We start from the raw sequence: 16,405 nt of genomic DNA, 5'->3' as shown, positions 1-16,405 counted from the left end.
AATTCTTTTTTTAAGTCCCAAACAACAGACTTAAAACCTTACCTGTTTCCAACTTTCGTACTGCCTATAAGAGGGAGGAAGGGTGACTAATAGTTCATTGTGAAGTCATACAGGTGCTTTAGCTGAGATTTATAGAAGGGCTTCGGTGAGATCCAATAGCTTCATGAAATTATATGCAAATTTTGTGTGCAAATTTTGTGTAATTTTCTAGAGAGCTTATATCAGATCCTCAAAGTATTCCATAGCACACAAATATTAATTTAAGAACCACAACTATTTACTACACAGAGAAATGTAGACAGAAGCACCAATATCTGGATCATAACAAATACAAGAAGTTCAAGAACTCCAGACTTCTGTCTCTACAATCCATCTTTATTTTCATGTAACTCCCTGCCACCCACATATACCTGATGCCAGAACCTGGTTTGAATCTTGAGAGAGAAAAAATCTTACTGAGAATTGAAGTTTTTCCATGCCCTAGAATGTAAATATTTATGTACTTCTTAAATTGCTGAGATTTTTTTTAAGAGTCCAATAATAACAGGTTTTACTAATGTCACAGAATAAACTATAATCACTGGGTACTTCTCACCTTCATCATTACCTACAGGCCACACACCAGATAATTACAGATAACTAAAATGCATGTGAAATGCTCTAGAATTTAAACTTTCAATTTGATATTAAAAAGCTATGTTTCAGAGCTATACCATCAATTACTGCACAATAAATTAAAGCACATTAAACAAGTCCAAGATGTGAAAATAATATTAACTGACCTTCATGAGATGCTGATTTATCCATTTTGTAAACGTTTTCTTTTGAACTTTGTCCCGTTCATCTGGAAGGGGAAAAAAAGATATAAAATTAAGTTGGTAAAATCTATGAAGGGGAGACTTTAACTGTGATTATACATATAAATAAAAATAAGGTATTCAAAAAATATCGTTTAGTACATTTGAATTTTCTTGTTAAATTTTGGCAACTTGCGGCTATCTGTAAAGAAGTTAGAGGCCCATCTGTCAAACTGGTCTCTTCCCAGTGTTTTATTTGCCAACATTACTTGATTAAACCAACCCCTCTGTGAATTCTGTTGTATAAACTCAGTCACAAATACCATTACAAGGAAGTAGTCTGACGAAACACTTCACTAGCTTCAAGTAATTTGCACTAAATTTCCCAAATCACTTGACCACATATTACAACCTATCTGGTCTTCCAACTAAAAGAGGGACATTAGGTAGCATCATTCTCATCTTACAGAAGAAGAAACCAAGGCTTAGGTTAAAACATTTGTCCACCACTATTCAGCAAAACATTGAGAACTGTGATAAAAGGCAGGAGTTACATTCAAGTCCTTTGGCTGAAGTAAATTATGGTTTAATGACTAACCATGCTGCTTCTTTTCTAGACTCCTGGTTTTGAATTGTTTGGTAAAAGGAAACATCCCAGCTAGATCCTCACTAGAGAGAGTGATACTGCCCTGGTTACCACAGATATGGTACACAGAAAAGTGAAGGAAGGCTTCTTATGATTTAAGGAGAAAGAGTACTAGAATGTTGTTGTTGAAAAGAAAATCATAACCTTCCAACATCTAGAAATGACATTCAAAACTATACTACCTTCTTCCTCCCTGGTTCAAGGTAGCAATTCCCTACTTTCTTTTTTCCCTTCTTCCTCCTTTCTGCATCTAGGATAGTGCTTTCTTCTTCCTTGATGGTCTTCTTTCCTTCCCTACCACAGTTTGAAATTCTCCAATCTTGTAGGCTATGTCTCACTCTCTTCCTCCTCATTCTTCATCCATGAGTGCTCTTAAACTATTTTAATGGAAATGAAGACCCTTTGAAAATGTATGTTCTACTTATTAAAAGTATTTCTGGACATTATTAAGGGCATTGGAGTCAAATAGCTGCATAGCAATATCCTGAACTCCTCTTCTACAGATACACCAAATCTACAGCCACATGTGGATGAATTCCCTTTGATGAAGGCCTGAAAAGTGACTAAACATCTTCCCAACAACAAAGACAAAAAAAAAAAAAAAAACATACTGAGACAGGTAGAAGAGGCAGAGACATGGTCTCACCACAAACCCTACCCCCAGTGCAGTGACTCCCAGTTGGCAGAGATCTCACAAATGCAGACCATCTCCTGGAGGAGCAAGAGATTTATGCTTCACATCAGGAAGCAGAAGACTTGGACCTGCACCAGAGTGATCGGGCCCCAAAATATCTTTGAAAACTTTGAAAACAACAGGGCTTACATTCAAGAGACCCAAAAGGCTCTGTGGGAAACAGAAAATATCCACTCTTAAAGTGCTCACACAGATTCACTCACCCAGGAGCCAGCACAAAAGCAGCAGCTTAAAAAGCATCTAGACCACATGAGAAGGCGATTCATTTGTTAATATTAAAGCTTCTACTGGAGCTTCAAGGGCATACTGGGAATTTCTCTGAGCATGAAGGTACTAATAAGTGCCATTTTTGCACTCTCTCACCACTTTGCTAGAACACATCATTTTTGTGCTCCCCCTATCTTGCTCATCCCACTGGGCTTGTCCCACCCCCACACAACCTCTCTCTACTACCTACCACTGCCCCCTGCTCCCACAGTCCCACTTCAGCCTGCAGGTAGCCTTGTACAGCCCTGGGTTGCCCCCAGAGAATCACTGAACTTGGTGGGCTTGCCCCAGCCCTAGGCTCCACTTGGGTTCTAATGAAGCCATTGGGCACATGTGGTCAACACAGGAGTGTTGTTAAGCTCTTGTTGTTAAGAGTTGTTGTTAAGCTCTCATCTCTGGTGGTCAGGGTGGATTGTGTTGCTGGGCTCCATGGAACTAAAACAATAGAAAAGATAGTTCTTGGCAAGCTACCGGACTCAGGTCAAACATTAGACTGAAATATACCCCAGCGTTCCTGTGGAAAAGGCCTATTTATTTGTCTTGGAGCATTAGCCAGAGGGGCAGTCTGTAGGTTTACCATGCATCTAGAAACCATGGAGGGGCTCTCAGAAAACACAGGGCAGCAAGCCACCTTTGTACTCTCCCTCAGCCTCTCTACAGCTTGTAGGTACTTCCCAGGAAGAGCCTATACATTCATCTGGAGCCCAGATTTTTACAAGTGTTACCAAGAGGATATCTCTAAATCACTTGGTCTGCAGGCCCAGGAGAGATTACGACTATGTTCCCACAGGACTATGTAAATCTGCATACTTTACAAGGTGCTGCCTGAGGTCTGGTTTCCAATCAGCCAGAAAATAAATGCTGACTGAGATCCCTCCCTCTGGAACACTGTTAGGGCTTGGCACAATCTCAACAACTGGGACCTGTCAAGGATAAAGCGGACTGCTTTAACAATCACAAAAGTTTGAGAGAAAACCAAGAGCTAGGGCAAGGTTGAATGATAAGGTCCGTCACCTACCCAAAACCACTCCTTTAAGACAAGGGGAGGTAGGTGATTTGCCCAATACACAGAAATGAACACAGAGAGACAAGCAAAATGAAGGAACCCAGGAATATGTTCCAAGCAAAAGAACAAGATAAGACCCCAGGAAAAATGCCTTAATGAAATGGAGATCAGTAACTTACCTGATAAAGAGTTCAAGTAATGGTCATTAAGATATTCACAGAACTGGAGAGAAGAATGGATAACTTCAACAAAGATAGAAAATATTAAGAAAGTACTAAACAGAAGTCACAGAGCTGATGAATATATAACTGAACCAAAAAATACATCAGTGATTCAACATCAAATTAGAAGAAGCAGAAGAAGAGATCAGCATCCTGGAAGACAGGGTAGTGGAAATCACCTAAATACAGCAGCAAAAAGAAAATAAGAATTTTAAAAACTGGAGACAGCTTAAGAGACCTATAAAACATCAAGCAGAATAACATTTACATTATAGGAATCCCTGAAGGAGAAGAAAAAAAGTTTTGAAGAAATAATGGCTGAACATTTCCCTAACCTAAGAAAGGAAGAAGACATCCAGGTCCAGGAAGAATAGAAAGTTCCAAATAAGATGAACCCAAAGAGATCCATACCAAAAGACACTGTAATTAAAATGTCAACAGTTAAAGAAAAAAGAGAGAATCTTAAAAGTAGCAAGAGGAAAACCACTTGCTACATACAAGAGAAACTGTGTAATATTTTAAGCTGATTTTTTCAGAAGAAACTGCAAAACAGAAGAAAGTGGCATGATACATTTAAAGTACTGAAAGGAAAACTTCCAACCAAGAATATTCTACCTAGCAAGTTTATCATTCGGAATTGAAAGAGAGAGAAAATTTTTCCAGACAAGCAAAAGCTAAAGGTATTCATCACCACTAAACTGGCCTTCTAAGAAATGCTACAGAAATTTCTTCAAACTGTAAAGAAAAGGCACTAATAACAAGAAAACATATGAAAGTAAAAAAAAATGCAAAAAAAATAAATAAAATAAAATAAAAATGCACTGGGAAAGCAAATATATTTAACCACTTATAAATCTAGTGTAAAAGTTAAAAGACCAAAGTAGTAAAATTAACTATAACTACAATAGTAAGTTAAGGGATAAACAAAATAAAAATATGTATAACATGATATCAAAAACACAAAACGTGCATGTGGAGGCAAAGTAAAAGGTACAGTTTTTAGGATGTGCTCAAACTCAACTTACTATCAACTTAAAATAGACTTATATACAAAGAATAAAACAGATTAACCTCACAGTAACCACAAAGCAAAAACTTACAGTAGATACACAAAAGATAATGAGAAAGGAAGTGAAACATAACACTAAAAAAATCAAATTACAATGGAAGAAAACAAAAGAAGAAGAAACAGAGAAGAACTACAAAAATAACCAGAAAGCAATTAACAAAATGACATTAAGTACAGACCTATAATAATTGCTTTATTTTTTTTAAGATTTTATTTTTAAGTAATCTCTATTCCCAACATCAGGTTCAAACTCACAACCAAAATATCAAGAGCTGTGTGCTCTACCAACTGAGCTAGCCAGGTGCCCCAATAATTGCTTTAAATGTAAATGGACTAAATTCTTCAATCAAAAGATAAAGATTGACTGAATGGATTTTAAAAACAAGACTTATTTTCTTAAAAAGACATCTATATATTGTAAGACTCACTTCAGATCTAAGGACACACAGACACTGAAAGTGAAAGGACTGAAAACATACTGTATGCAAATGGAAATTAAAAGAAAGCTGCTATAGCTATACTTATATCAGACAAACTAGACTTTAAAACTAAACTTTGTGTAAGAGACAAAGAAGGACATTACATGATGATAAAAAGGTCAACCCAACAAGAGGACTTAATACTTGTAAATACTTATGCACTATAAATATATGAAGTAAATTTTAATAAGATCTAAAGGGAGAAACTGACAGCAATACAATAATAATATGGGATTTTAACAACCCACTTATATCAGTGGATAAATCATCCAGACAAAAAACTAATAAGGAAACATTGGCCTAAATGATATATTGGACCAGATGAACTTGATACATATATACAGAATATTCTATCCAAAAGCAGCAGAATACACATTCTTCTCAAGTACACATGGAATATTCTCCAGAAGAGATCAAATGTTAGACAAAAAAACAAGTCTCGGGATCCCTGGGTGGCGCAGCGGTTTGACGCCTGCCTTTGGCCCAGGGTGTGATCCTGGAGACCCGGGATCGAATCCCACGTCGGGCTCCCAGTGCATGGAGCCTGCTTCTCCCTCTGCCTATGTCTCTGCCTCTCTCTCTCTCTCTGTGACTATCATAAATAAATAAAAATTAAAAAAAAAAAAAGAGTAGGGGCTCAACATAGCTAAGGCATCCGTTAAACCCTTTAAAAAAAAAAAAACAAGTCTCAACAAACTTAAGAAAATTAAAATCATATCAAGCATCTTCTTTGAGCACAATGGTATGAAACTGAATTACAAGAACAAAAGTGAAAAAAAAAATCACAAATACATGGAAATTAAACAACATGTTACTGAACAACCAATTGGTCAACAAAATAACCAAAGGGGTAATTAAACAATATTCTGGAACAAATGAAAATTGAAATACAACATTCCAAAATCTATGGGATAGAGCAAAAGTAATTCTAAGAAGAAAGTTCACAGCACTATAGCCTACTTCAAGAAATAAGGAAAATTTCAATAAACAATCTAACTTTACACCTAAAGGAACTAGACAATAAGCAAACAAAGCCCAAAGTTAGTAAAAGGAAGGAAATAATAAAGATCAGAATGGAAAATACTTCCTCAACTTATAATGGGGTTATGTCCCAATAACCCTACTGAATGTATATCACTTTCACAGTATAGTAAGTCAAAAAATCTAACTTGAGCCACCATAAGTTAGGGACCATCTGTAAATGAAATAGAGACTAATAAATAAATAAATAAATAAATAAATAAATAAATAAGATCAATGAAGCTAATAGCCGGTTCTTTGAAAAGATAAACTTGACAAGCTCTTACTTAGACTCACCAAGAAAAAGAGAACTCAAAAAATAAAGTGGAAATGAAAGAGAAGTTATAACTGATACCAAAAGAAATACAAAGGATCATTAAGAGACTACTATGAACAAATTATACACCAACAAATTAAACCTAGAATGGATAAATTCCCAGAAACTGTACACAATTCTCCAAATCATGAAGAAATAGAAAAACCAACAACAAAGGACAAAAAAAAAAAAAAAACATACTGAGACAGGTAGAAGAGGCAGAGACATGAAGAAATAGAAAATAGATTACTAGTAAGGAGACTGTATCAGTAATCAAAAAACTCCCAAAGAACAAAAAGTCCAAGAGCACAAAGTTTTTCACTATTGAGTATGATGTTAGCTGTGGGTTTGGTATATATGGCCTTTATTATGCTGAACTATGTTCCCTTTACACCCACTTTACTGAGTTTTATCATAATAGATGCTGAAATTTGTCAAGTGGTTTTTTTTTTCATCTATTGAGATAACATAATTTTTATCTTTCATTTTGTTAATGTTGTGTATCATTCTGATTGATTTGTGAACACTGAATCATCCAGAATAAATCCCACTTGATTATGATGTATGATCCTTTAAATTTATTGTTGAATTTGGTTTGCTAATATTTTGTTGAAGATTTTTGCATCTACGTTCATCAAGGATATTGGCCTATAATTTTTTTGTGGTGTCCTGGTCTGGTTTTGCTATCAAGGTAATGCTGGTCTTGTAAAATGAGTTTGGAAATGTTCCCTTCTCTACAATTTTTTTTTAAACAATTTGAGGATAGCTATTAAATCTTTGAATGTTTGGTAGAACTCACAGATGGCCAAAAGCACATGTACAGATGTTCAACATCACTAATTATCTGGGAAATGCAAAACAAAACCACAAAGAGATATCCTGCTTAAATGGCTGTTATCAAAAAGTCAAGAAATAACAAGTGCTAGAGGAAACATGAATAAATGGGAACCCTTGTACCCTGCTGGTAGAAATATAAATTGGTATAGCCACTATGGAAAACAGTATGGATGTTCCTCAAAAAATTAAAAATAGAACTACCATAGGGTAGTTGATCCAGCTATTCGACTTCTGGATATTTGTGTAAGGTTTATTATTATTATTATTATTATTATTATTATTATTCATGAGAGACACAGAGGGACAGGCAGAGACACAGGCAGAGGGAGAAGCAGGCTCCCTGTGGGGAGCCCAATGCAGACTCAATCCCAGGACACCAAGATCACACCCTGAGCCAAAGGCAGATGTTCAACCACTGAGCCATCCACGCACCCCAACTTCTGGGTTTTTATCCAGAAAAAACAAAAACACTAATTCCCAATGTAAAATCTCTAAGCACAATTCTCCCTAAGAACAATGATATCAAATAATTGTTATCCAAAATTATCATCCAAAAAATGTGTATTAATTCTTCTGTTGGCCTCTTTAGGGTATCATCTATAACTTACTCACTTCTGTGCACGCCACAGAAGATGTCATAGTGCTTTTATGCACTTAACAAATAAAAGCCCATAGTGTAAACTAATTAAGCTGCAAAAAGGACAATTGAACTCTATAGCAGTATGTACACTACTATCTCTCTTAAAACAATAATGGCATCTTAAATGTCTCTGAATTTTGCCATTCCTAAAGAGTTCAGAATGAACCAAAATTACTAATACATAAGGCAAGAAAAAAGAATAAGAAGCAACCTGCTAGTCCTACTTACTGATAAAATTAGATTCTCTATATCCCTCATTTATTCATTCATTCCAACATCTACCAGGCCATATGATGAATTCATGCCACAGGGGTACTGGGACCACCTGTTGACAGAAAGAGCACTGGCCCTTGTTAAGCCTCCAGCAAAAAGAAAACAGAGGAGGGGAATAAAAAAAAAGACTACTTCTTAGGCAATATCCACAATAACCCCATCCAATTAAGCCATAGGACCCTAAAGTTAAATCATCCAAAAAACCATTAAAATGTATTAATTACAAATCTTCATAATTCAAGGATAGACAGCTTTCATACCATGTTACAGAATATGAGATTAGGGCACTGCTGTAACTGCCCTCCAAAATTTTATTAATTTATTGGATTATCGGGATCCCTGGGTGGCACAGCAGTTTAGCGCCTGCCTTTGGCCCAGGGCACCATCCTGGAGACCCAGGATCGAATCCCATGTCAGGCTCCCGGTGCATGGAGCCTGCTTCTCCCTCTGCCTATGTCTCTGCCTCTCTCTCTCTCTCTGTGTGACTATCATAAATAATAAAAATAAATAAATAAATAAATAAATAAATAAATATTAAAAAATTTATTGGATTATCATGTAGTAATAGAAGCTCTAACAAATTTACTCTACCTCATTAAATTTATGTATATGTTATATACAACACACAATTACATACATAATTATGTATGTTATATAAACTCCTCCTCCTGGCACATAGTGATTAATAAAATATATTTCTTACTTTCTAAATTAATAAAAAGTCACCTTCTTTTTATATTCTTAAGGAATATAAAGAAATAGAACATATGTTCAAAAAAATCATTTATTAACTTCTTACCCACAGGTTATATAAAGAATGGTGATCTAGGGGTGTCTGGGTGGCTCATTCAGTTACGGATCTGCCTTGGGCTCAGGTCATGATCCCAGGGTCCTATGATGGAGCCCCACATCAGCCTCCTTTCTCAGCAGGGAGTCTGCTTCACCCTCCCCCTGCTCTTGCACTCTTGCTCGCCCTCCCTCTCTCTCTCCCTCTCAAATAAATAAATAAAATCTTTAAAAAAAAAAAAAAAAGAATGGTGATCTTATCAAATAATTTGCCTCCCAGAACAGATGATGCACTTAAATAATACAATTCTAAAAAGGTTATTTTGATCACTGAGGTCTGGTTGTGGTGGTTTTTGCTAGAGACTCAAAAGCACTGCTGAAATATAAGATGGGAGCTATTTGGCAGGTAATGCTAAGGTAATACATCCAGGAATTATGTTGCACGGCTTAAGTACATGAGTAAGGTACCAAGAGGAAGGCAAACTAAATAAGACACACAACCATAAATTCTAAATTTTTTTAAATTTTTTTTTAAATTTTATTTATGATAGTCACACAGAGAAAGAGAGAGAGAGAGAGGCAGAGACACAGGCAGAGGGAGAAGCAGGCTCCATGCACCGGGAGCCCGACGTGGGATTCGATCCCGGGTCTCCAGGATCGCGCCCTCGGCCAAAGGCAGGCGCCAAACCGCTGCGCCACCCAGGGATCCCAAAACCATAAATTCTGATACTGTTTTCTAACAGTAACACCTAAACTTTTTCTTTTAAACCCTGACCAACCTAGTACACTTCCATTCAAGTACACCAAGGTAGGTTCTCTAACACCAGAAGCCTCCCACCGTGCTACAATAATGAGCAAAGAGGTAATGTGGACCTTAAGGGCCTCAACTTCCTTCAGAAAAGCCACTTACAATCAGGGAATAATTTATGTCTGGGGAGACTGATTTGCCACTTTCCATCAGAGTTATTTCAAAAGGGAGTATTCCAGATTACACCCTCTAATTTTCCAGTTACAAGTCTCACAATGGTTCTTTATTTCATTTTAGTAAGGAATGCCCAAAAGCGAAATTTATATTTAGAGCAACGTTGCTATGACAACAAAAAGGGAAAACCATTCCTGAGATTTTAACCAATTTTTCCTGGTTTTACAGACTATGCAATTTTTTTTCAATTATTTTTCTGAATGAAGCTCTAGAACATTCCTCTATTGGAAAATTATTTCAGAGGCACCTGGTTGAGCATCTGCCTTTGGCTCAGGTTGTGATCCCAGGGTCCTGGGATCAAGTCCCACCTCAGACTCCTTGCAGGGAAACTGCTTCTCCCTCTTCCTATGTTTCTGCCTCTCTCTCTCTCATGGATAAATAAATAAAATCTTTAAAAACAACTATTACATTTATAGAGTAAGGTAAAAATATACATCTATAATCACCTTATAAAGTACAATCTGGCTGAAAATATGTAATGACAGAATAAAAAGAATAACAGAATTTGGAAAAAACAAATGTACAAAAAGAGCACTAATTATTACTACAACCTATGCTGACTGGTTTTCAATAAAATCCAATCAAAATTAAATCTACTTAGTATCACACATAAAAGAAATATGAGGATTATTTAAACACATATCCTATGTACAACAAGAGGGTGAAAGTTCTCCTCAGGTAAGCTCAGAAGTTATTATGTGAGCCTGGCCAGATTTCTGAAGGGTGCCCCACAGTCTGCTGAACTCCTGCCACACAAACCAACACAGGTAAGGCAACTTTCCTTTCTCAGTTCTGAAACATGAAAGTAATATTACAGGTGAAATTACTAACCCATACAGCACATCAGCCCCACCAGCTTTGCGTTCCAGTCTTGATCATTCCTCATGAGCTGCCTCATCATTCTGCGAGAAATCTGTCCAACAGTTCCCTAAACTTTCCGTACAAACTCTGATGTGTCAGAGTCCTGTTAACTTTCTGTGTAGAAAGGAAAACACTGACTAGACACACCCACTTGCAAGCAGAAAACTAGTCAACTCCCCCTTTTAAACAAACATGAGCAAAGCTAACCTCCTGCACTATTTTGTATGGGATACATACAAATATTACTATACAAACAAAAAAAAAAAACCTAAACTGTTTCTCCTTTTATTTTTAAGCTGTTCATAGGAAGTCCCTTTTTGATTTCCTAACTTTTTTTGCAACAAGGCAAACAGGACGTTACATTTCACTGCTGAACTAGCTCATCACATTCTCTAACACCCCAAGCAGAGCTCCCCTGGAATAAAACACAACACCCAGCCTAACATGTCAAACCCATCCCCGATATGCAAGCTATGAAGCTGATTTAGAAAGCTCAACTTTATATGCTAGACACATATCCTTCAGGGGGAATTTCATCATCAAGTATTTATGTGCACTTCATGAATATTTTCACTTCAATCACAATTCTTTGAGCTGGATAGTATCTCTTCATTTTAAAGATATAAAAAACAAGACTTGGGGATATTAAGAAACCAGCCTAAGATTCCACAGCCCAAGCCAAATCTTTACTCTGATTCCAAAACCCAAATTTTCTATGTCATCAAACAAGAGAACCCCTATTCTAATGATGCAGGAAAAACAAGGGGTCTCCAATTTGCGAGATCTTTGCTCCTGAGCATGAATGAAAAAAATGCCAAGAAATGAGAACCCCTGGGGTGCCTGATGGTCCTGAGTTCAAGACTCACATTGGGTGTAGAAATTGCTAAAACAAATAAATAAATAAGATTTAAAAAGGAAGATAAAGAAGGAAGGAAGAGAGGGAGGGAGAGAAGGAGGCAGGGAAGGAAGGGAAGCCCTGTTCTAAAGAAGCAACAGACCAAGCACCTTCAGTATTCCTGTTTTCCTGAAACATGAGACAAACATACCTGCCAAAATAGAAACTGTACGAACTCTAACTTCAAAATGACAACAACAAAAATATCACTAGTCATTTTCAGCTACAGGGAACCAACAAATTCAACCACGCCAAGGGAAAAGACCCTGCTAGATTAATAGTTGCCAATATGCTTTGAAATAACCACATATGATCTTTAAATCTATTCTAAATATACTATAAGAGAAAAATATATATATATATATCTCAACTTCTGCAGAGAAGTTTAAAGTATCTTCTCAGTAAGAATCTTTTGCTTCCTTTCTGTCCCTTTCTAATTGTCTTTGCTTTATTAGCGCCCCTGCCTCCACCACAAAATAGCCTGAGCTTAACCCCTTTCACTGAAAGAATGATTGTAATAGTAGTAAACACGTGAGAGTGCTTACTATTTGCCAGGGATTGTTCTCAGCAACATACATAAAACAAACATACACTGCATATTATCCTCACAGCAGTCTTGTGAGATTATGCCCATTTATAAAAGAAGACACAGGATCCCTGGGTGGCTCAGTGGTTTAGCGCCTGCCTTTGGCCCGGGGTGCGATCCTGGAGTCCCGGTATCAAGTCCCGCGTCAGGCTTCCAGCATGGAGCCTGCTTCTCCCTCTGCCTGTGTCTCTGCCTCTCTCTCTCTCCATGTCTATCATGAATGAATGAATGAATGAATGAATGAATGAATAAATAAATAAATAAATAAATAAATTTTAAAAAATAAAAAAAATAAAAGAAGACACAGAGGCACTTAAAGGTCAAACAATTTGCCCAGGATCATACAGCTACCAAGGCGTGGTAGGGGGGGTGTAAGGAGAGGATGCAGTTTGTAAAAGCTTATTCAATATTACAAATTTCATACTTGGAAAGCAAAATGCTAACTTATTAATAAGTTAACAACAAAAAGTAAAAAGTGAGGTTTGAACAAATCTTCAGTGATGAGGATACACAAAAGATGGAATTCATCTTCTGTAGAGAACACAGGAAGGCTAATTGCAATGCTTTACCAAGAGGTCACATCAGAATTTAGGGCAAGGATGAGATTTGTTTTATTAGGTTCAGATGTACATTTCAAAAAATTGGACAATACTTTGCAATAGGCTCCACCTTTAAAAAAGAGAAAGAAAGAAAAGATGAAGTGTTGGAGTTGTGTGAAAAAAAGATAGGGGTGGAAGAGAATGAGGGGATGGAATTCCCCAACTGCCCAAAAATAACTCTGTAGTATAATACAGTAAAAACAGCAAGGGAGGGATCCCTGGGTGGCACAGCGGTTTAGCGCCTGCCTTTGGACCAGGGCGCAATCCTGGAGACCCAGGATCGAATCCCACGTCAGGCTCCCGGCATGGAGCCTGCTTCTCCCTCTGCCTATGTCTCTGCCTCTCTCTCTCTCTCTCTCTCTCTCTGTGTGACTATCATAAATAAATTAAAAAAAAAAAATAACAGCAAGGGAAAAGCTCAATGACTTCTATCATTATAAAAGGAAAAAATAGTTAGGGATTAGTGAAAAGACCAGTTCCGGAAACTGATGACAATGTACAGTTGATGACCAGGGAGCTGGGTAAGAATGGATCAGACCTGATGCATATCACCACTCTTCCCTGGCCAGTCCCACCTCTGGCCACCTGGGAACTGGTAGCTGCGACCCAATCACCACCTAGGGGCTCTCTGCCCTTCATCCTAGTAACAACCCCCTTGCCCACCTGATATGACTCTCATCTACAGTGGCCCTAGCCAACATTATCTGTGACTGGAGGTTGTAGGTGAAATGGTAAGAGGGAGCTGCTGCTCCCATTTTATTTGAAAAATCCTACCAAATATTCCCATAGAAATATCATTAAGGTTTATTTCTATAATCATAAAGCTATAGCTAATCCAACTTTCCACCACTGATCCATGTGATGCAACTCTGTGGGACTACAGACCTAGAGGAAGATACTTAGCATCTCTGAGCCTTCGCCACAGCATCTACCCCATACCCTAAAAGCAGGATTCTTATTATTAGGTAAGTTCCACCAAAATCATGCCAATAAATTATTCATCACAAAACAAAAAAATAAATAAATAAAAAACACGTACAACACAGTTTAGGATGCCATGGGTGAAAGTATACCAATGTTACTTCCTTAGCTTAGACACTACTGCAAATCCTATATGCTTCAAGCCTATACCTGATCTCCCAGTCAGAGGTATTGTTCTGCCTCTGTCATAATTACTTTTAGTAACAAAAGATTCTCATGCTGTTGCAGGATTAAAAAAAATACTTAAAGACATGGTTGAGAGAGTCTCTCTTCTTTCATTTTCAAGATTCAATTCCTTATAGCCTGGAAGGAATTCTTCCTCCTTTAGAAGAAAAGATAGGACAAAAAAAATTCTAGGGTTGTCCCTTTCTGGCTTTATCAATTTCAATTCCCAATGTTGATGAATTTCTCAGCTTTTGTTTTTATAACAATTATTAGTTAAGATCTGAATCTAAATGAAATGGACATTACTTTCTGTTGTAGTCCCTCCTTGCTGAGAGCATAGCCAGTCTATTGCTTCTGTGTTAGATAGTAAAAATGGTTAAAGACCACATTTTAAAAAGCATTATTGGCATATCTTCATAAAGAAGCTCTTTACATTTTCAAAAATCCTTAATCCTTCTGCCAAGAAAAGGAACATAGCTTAAAAAGGATCTATTTCAAGATAAGCATGGAACTGACAACACATCTCAAACATATAGCTATAATAAAATCTTAGACTTATATTATCTGGCAGTACATGAAGAAATTATACAATACTAGAAATGAAAATTAGAAAAAAAATTAAGATTTTATTTTTAAGCAATACGGGCTCGAATTTACAGCCCCGAGATCAAGAGTCACATGCTTTACTAACTGAGCAAGCCAGGCACCCAGATAATGAGAGAATCTTTTAAACAAATAAAACCATTAGAAGAAAATACAGAAAATTGTGTTTTAAAAATAGTTGGGTAGGAAGAGTGTTTCAAAAAAAGTTACAAACCCCCCTTCAAAAAATGAACATATAAAGCAGATAATTTGGGGCACCTGGGTGGCTCAGTTGGTAAAGCAATTAAGCATCTGACTCTTCATTCCAGCTCAGGTCATGATCTCAGGGTTGTGGGATTGAGCCCTGTGTCAGGCTCCACACTAAGCATAGAGCCTACTTGGGACTCTCCCTCTCCTTCTCCTTTTGCCCCTCTCCCTCCCCACCCCATGCTCACATTCTTTCTCTTTCTCTATCTTCCTCTCTCAAATAAGTAAATGAAGGCAGATAAATTTGACAGAGTACTGATGTAACAGTGACACTATAAATGAAGTTAAAAATAAAGTGTAACTAATTGTAAGAAAATATATGCTACATATACAAGAACACACCAAGAACATCCAAAATATAACTCCTATTAATCAATAGGAAAAAAGACAGCCACTTCCCAATTACAAATGATTTGAACATACAAGTTTGTAAGTCAAAAATAAGGAATGCAAACGGCCAACGAAGACATGGGGAAATGCTTACCCATCCTACAGAATATCAATGGAAATCTTGCACACAATGACATGAAAAGGATTCCAAGATAAATAGTTAATTGGAAGAAAAGCAAAATAATATACATAAAAAATGCATGTCAAACTGGAAAAAGCAGTTTCATCAGAAGCTGAAAGGAATGGGGATCAGTGTGATATAACGCATATTTCATTCTTCATATTTCTATATTCAGTATTTGACCCTTTTTTAAAGATTTTTATTTATTCATGAGAGACAGATGGGGGGGGGGGGGCAGAGACACAGACAGAGGGAGAAGCAGGCTCCATGCAGGGAGCCCAACGTGGGACTCGATTCCGAGTCTCCAGGATCACGCCCTGGGCTGAAGGCGGCACTAAACCACTGAGCCACCCAGGCTGCCCAGTATTTGACGCTTTTACAAGAAAGATGCCTTTGGGTACTATATGAGTAATAACTATGAGGGAAAAAAAGGTGTTTCAAGTTATTTTATTCATTTATGTATTCAATATCCTGACAGACTCTATACAAGACATAGACAAAAGACTAAGACTCAGGCCAGAGCACCGCCATTCAGATCTGAAGATAGAGCAAAACACTTCAGGTGTGGTAAGGTTGTTCCTCGGGCTGTTGGCTGCAGAAGGAAAGGAAGAGCAGGGGAGGGAGGGGGAAAGAGTAAGAGGGTGGGAGAAGTGGAGACTCAGCTGGTGACTGCCCAGGCTGGGATACAAAATGATGAGGTTGTAGAAAGTCTCTGAAAGGAGAATTAATAACAGAGAATATATTCAGAAATTATCCTGCTCAGAGGGCACCCCTGTTTGAAGTTTAATTGCCACAGGACAAAATACAGAAATACAGTAATGGTTCTGCTCTCCTTTGTCAGAAATCCAGAAGCAGGATAAACTAGAATGTGCTAAGTAAGCTGAGGCATAGACGATGTAGGACAATAGAGGCCGTAAATCTCTCC

The 16,405-nt window shown here is 37.3% G+C and overlaps 1 protein-coding gene across 29 annotated transcripts in view; it reads right to left on the bottom strand.

The window, feature by feature from the left end:
* The window catches only part of DST (dystonin), a 480,723-nt gene that overhangs the window by 255,647 nt on the left and 208,671 nt on the right, over positions 1-16,405 (bottom strand). For all 29 annotated transcript variants that reach the window (XM_072832497.1, XM_072832507.1, XM_072832502.1 and 26 more), the window contains one exon: positions 783-844. In XM_072832497.1, the coding sequence (XP_072688598.1) occupies positions 783-844 (62 nt within the window). The remainder of the gene's footprint in view (positions 1-782; positions 845-16,405) is intronic.

This window comes from Canis lupus, chromosome 7, assembly GCF_048164855.1.
Source record: "Canis lupus baileyi chromosome 7, mCanLup2.hap1, whole genome shotgun sequence".
NCBI lineage: Eukaryota > Metazoa > Chordata > Mammalia > Carnivora > Canidae > Canis > Canis lupus.
This window is presented reverse-complemented; position numbering and strand designations above follow the sequence as displayed.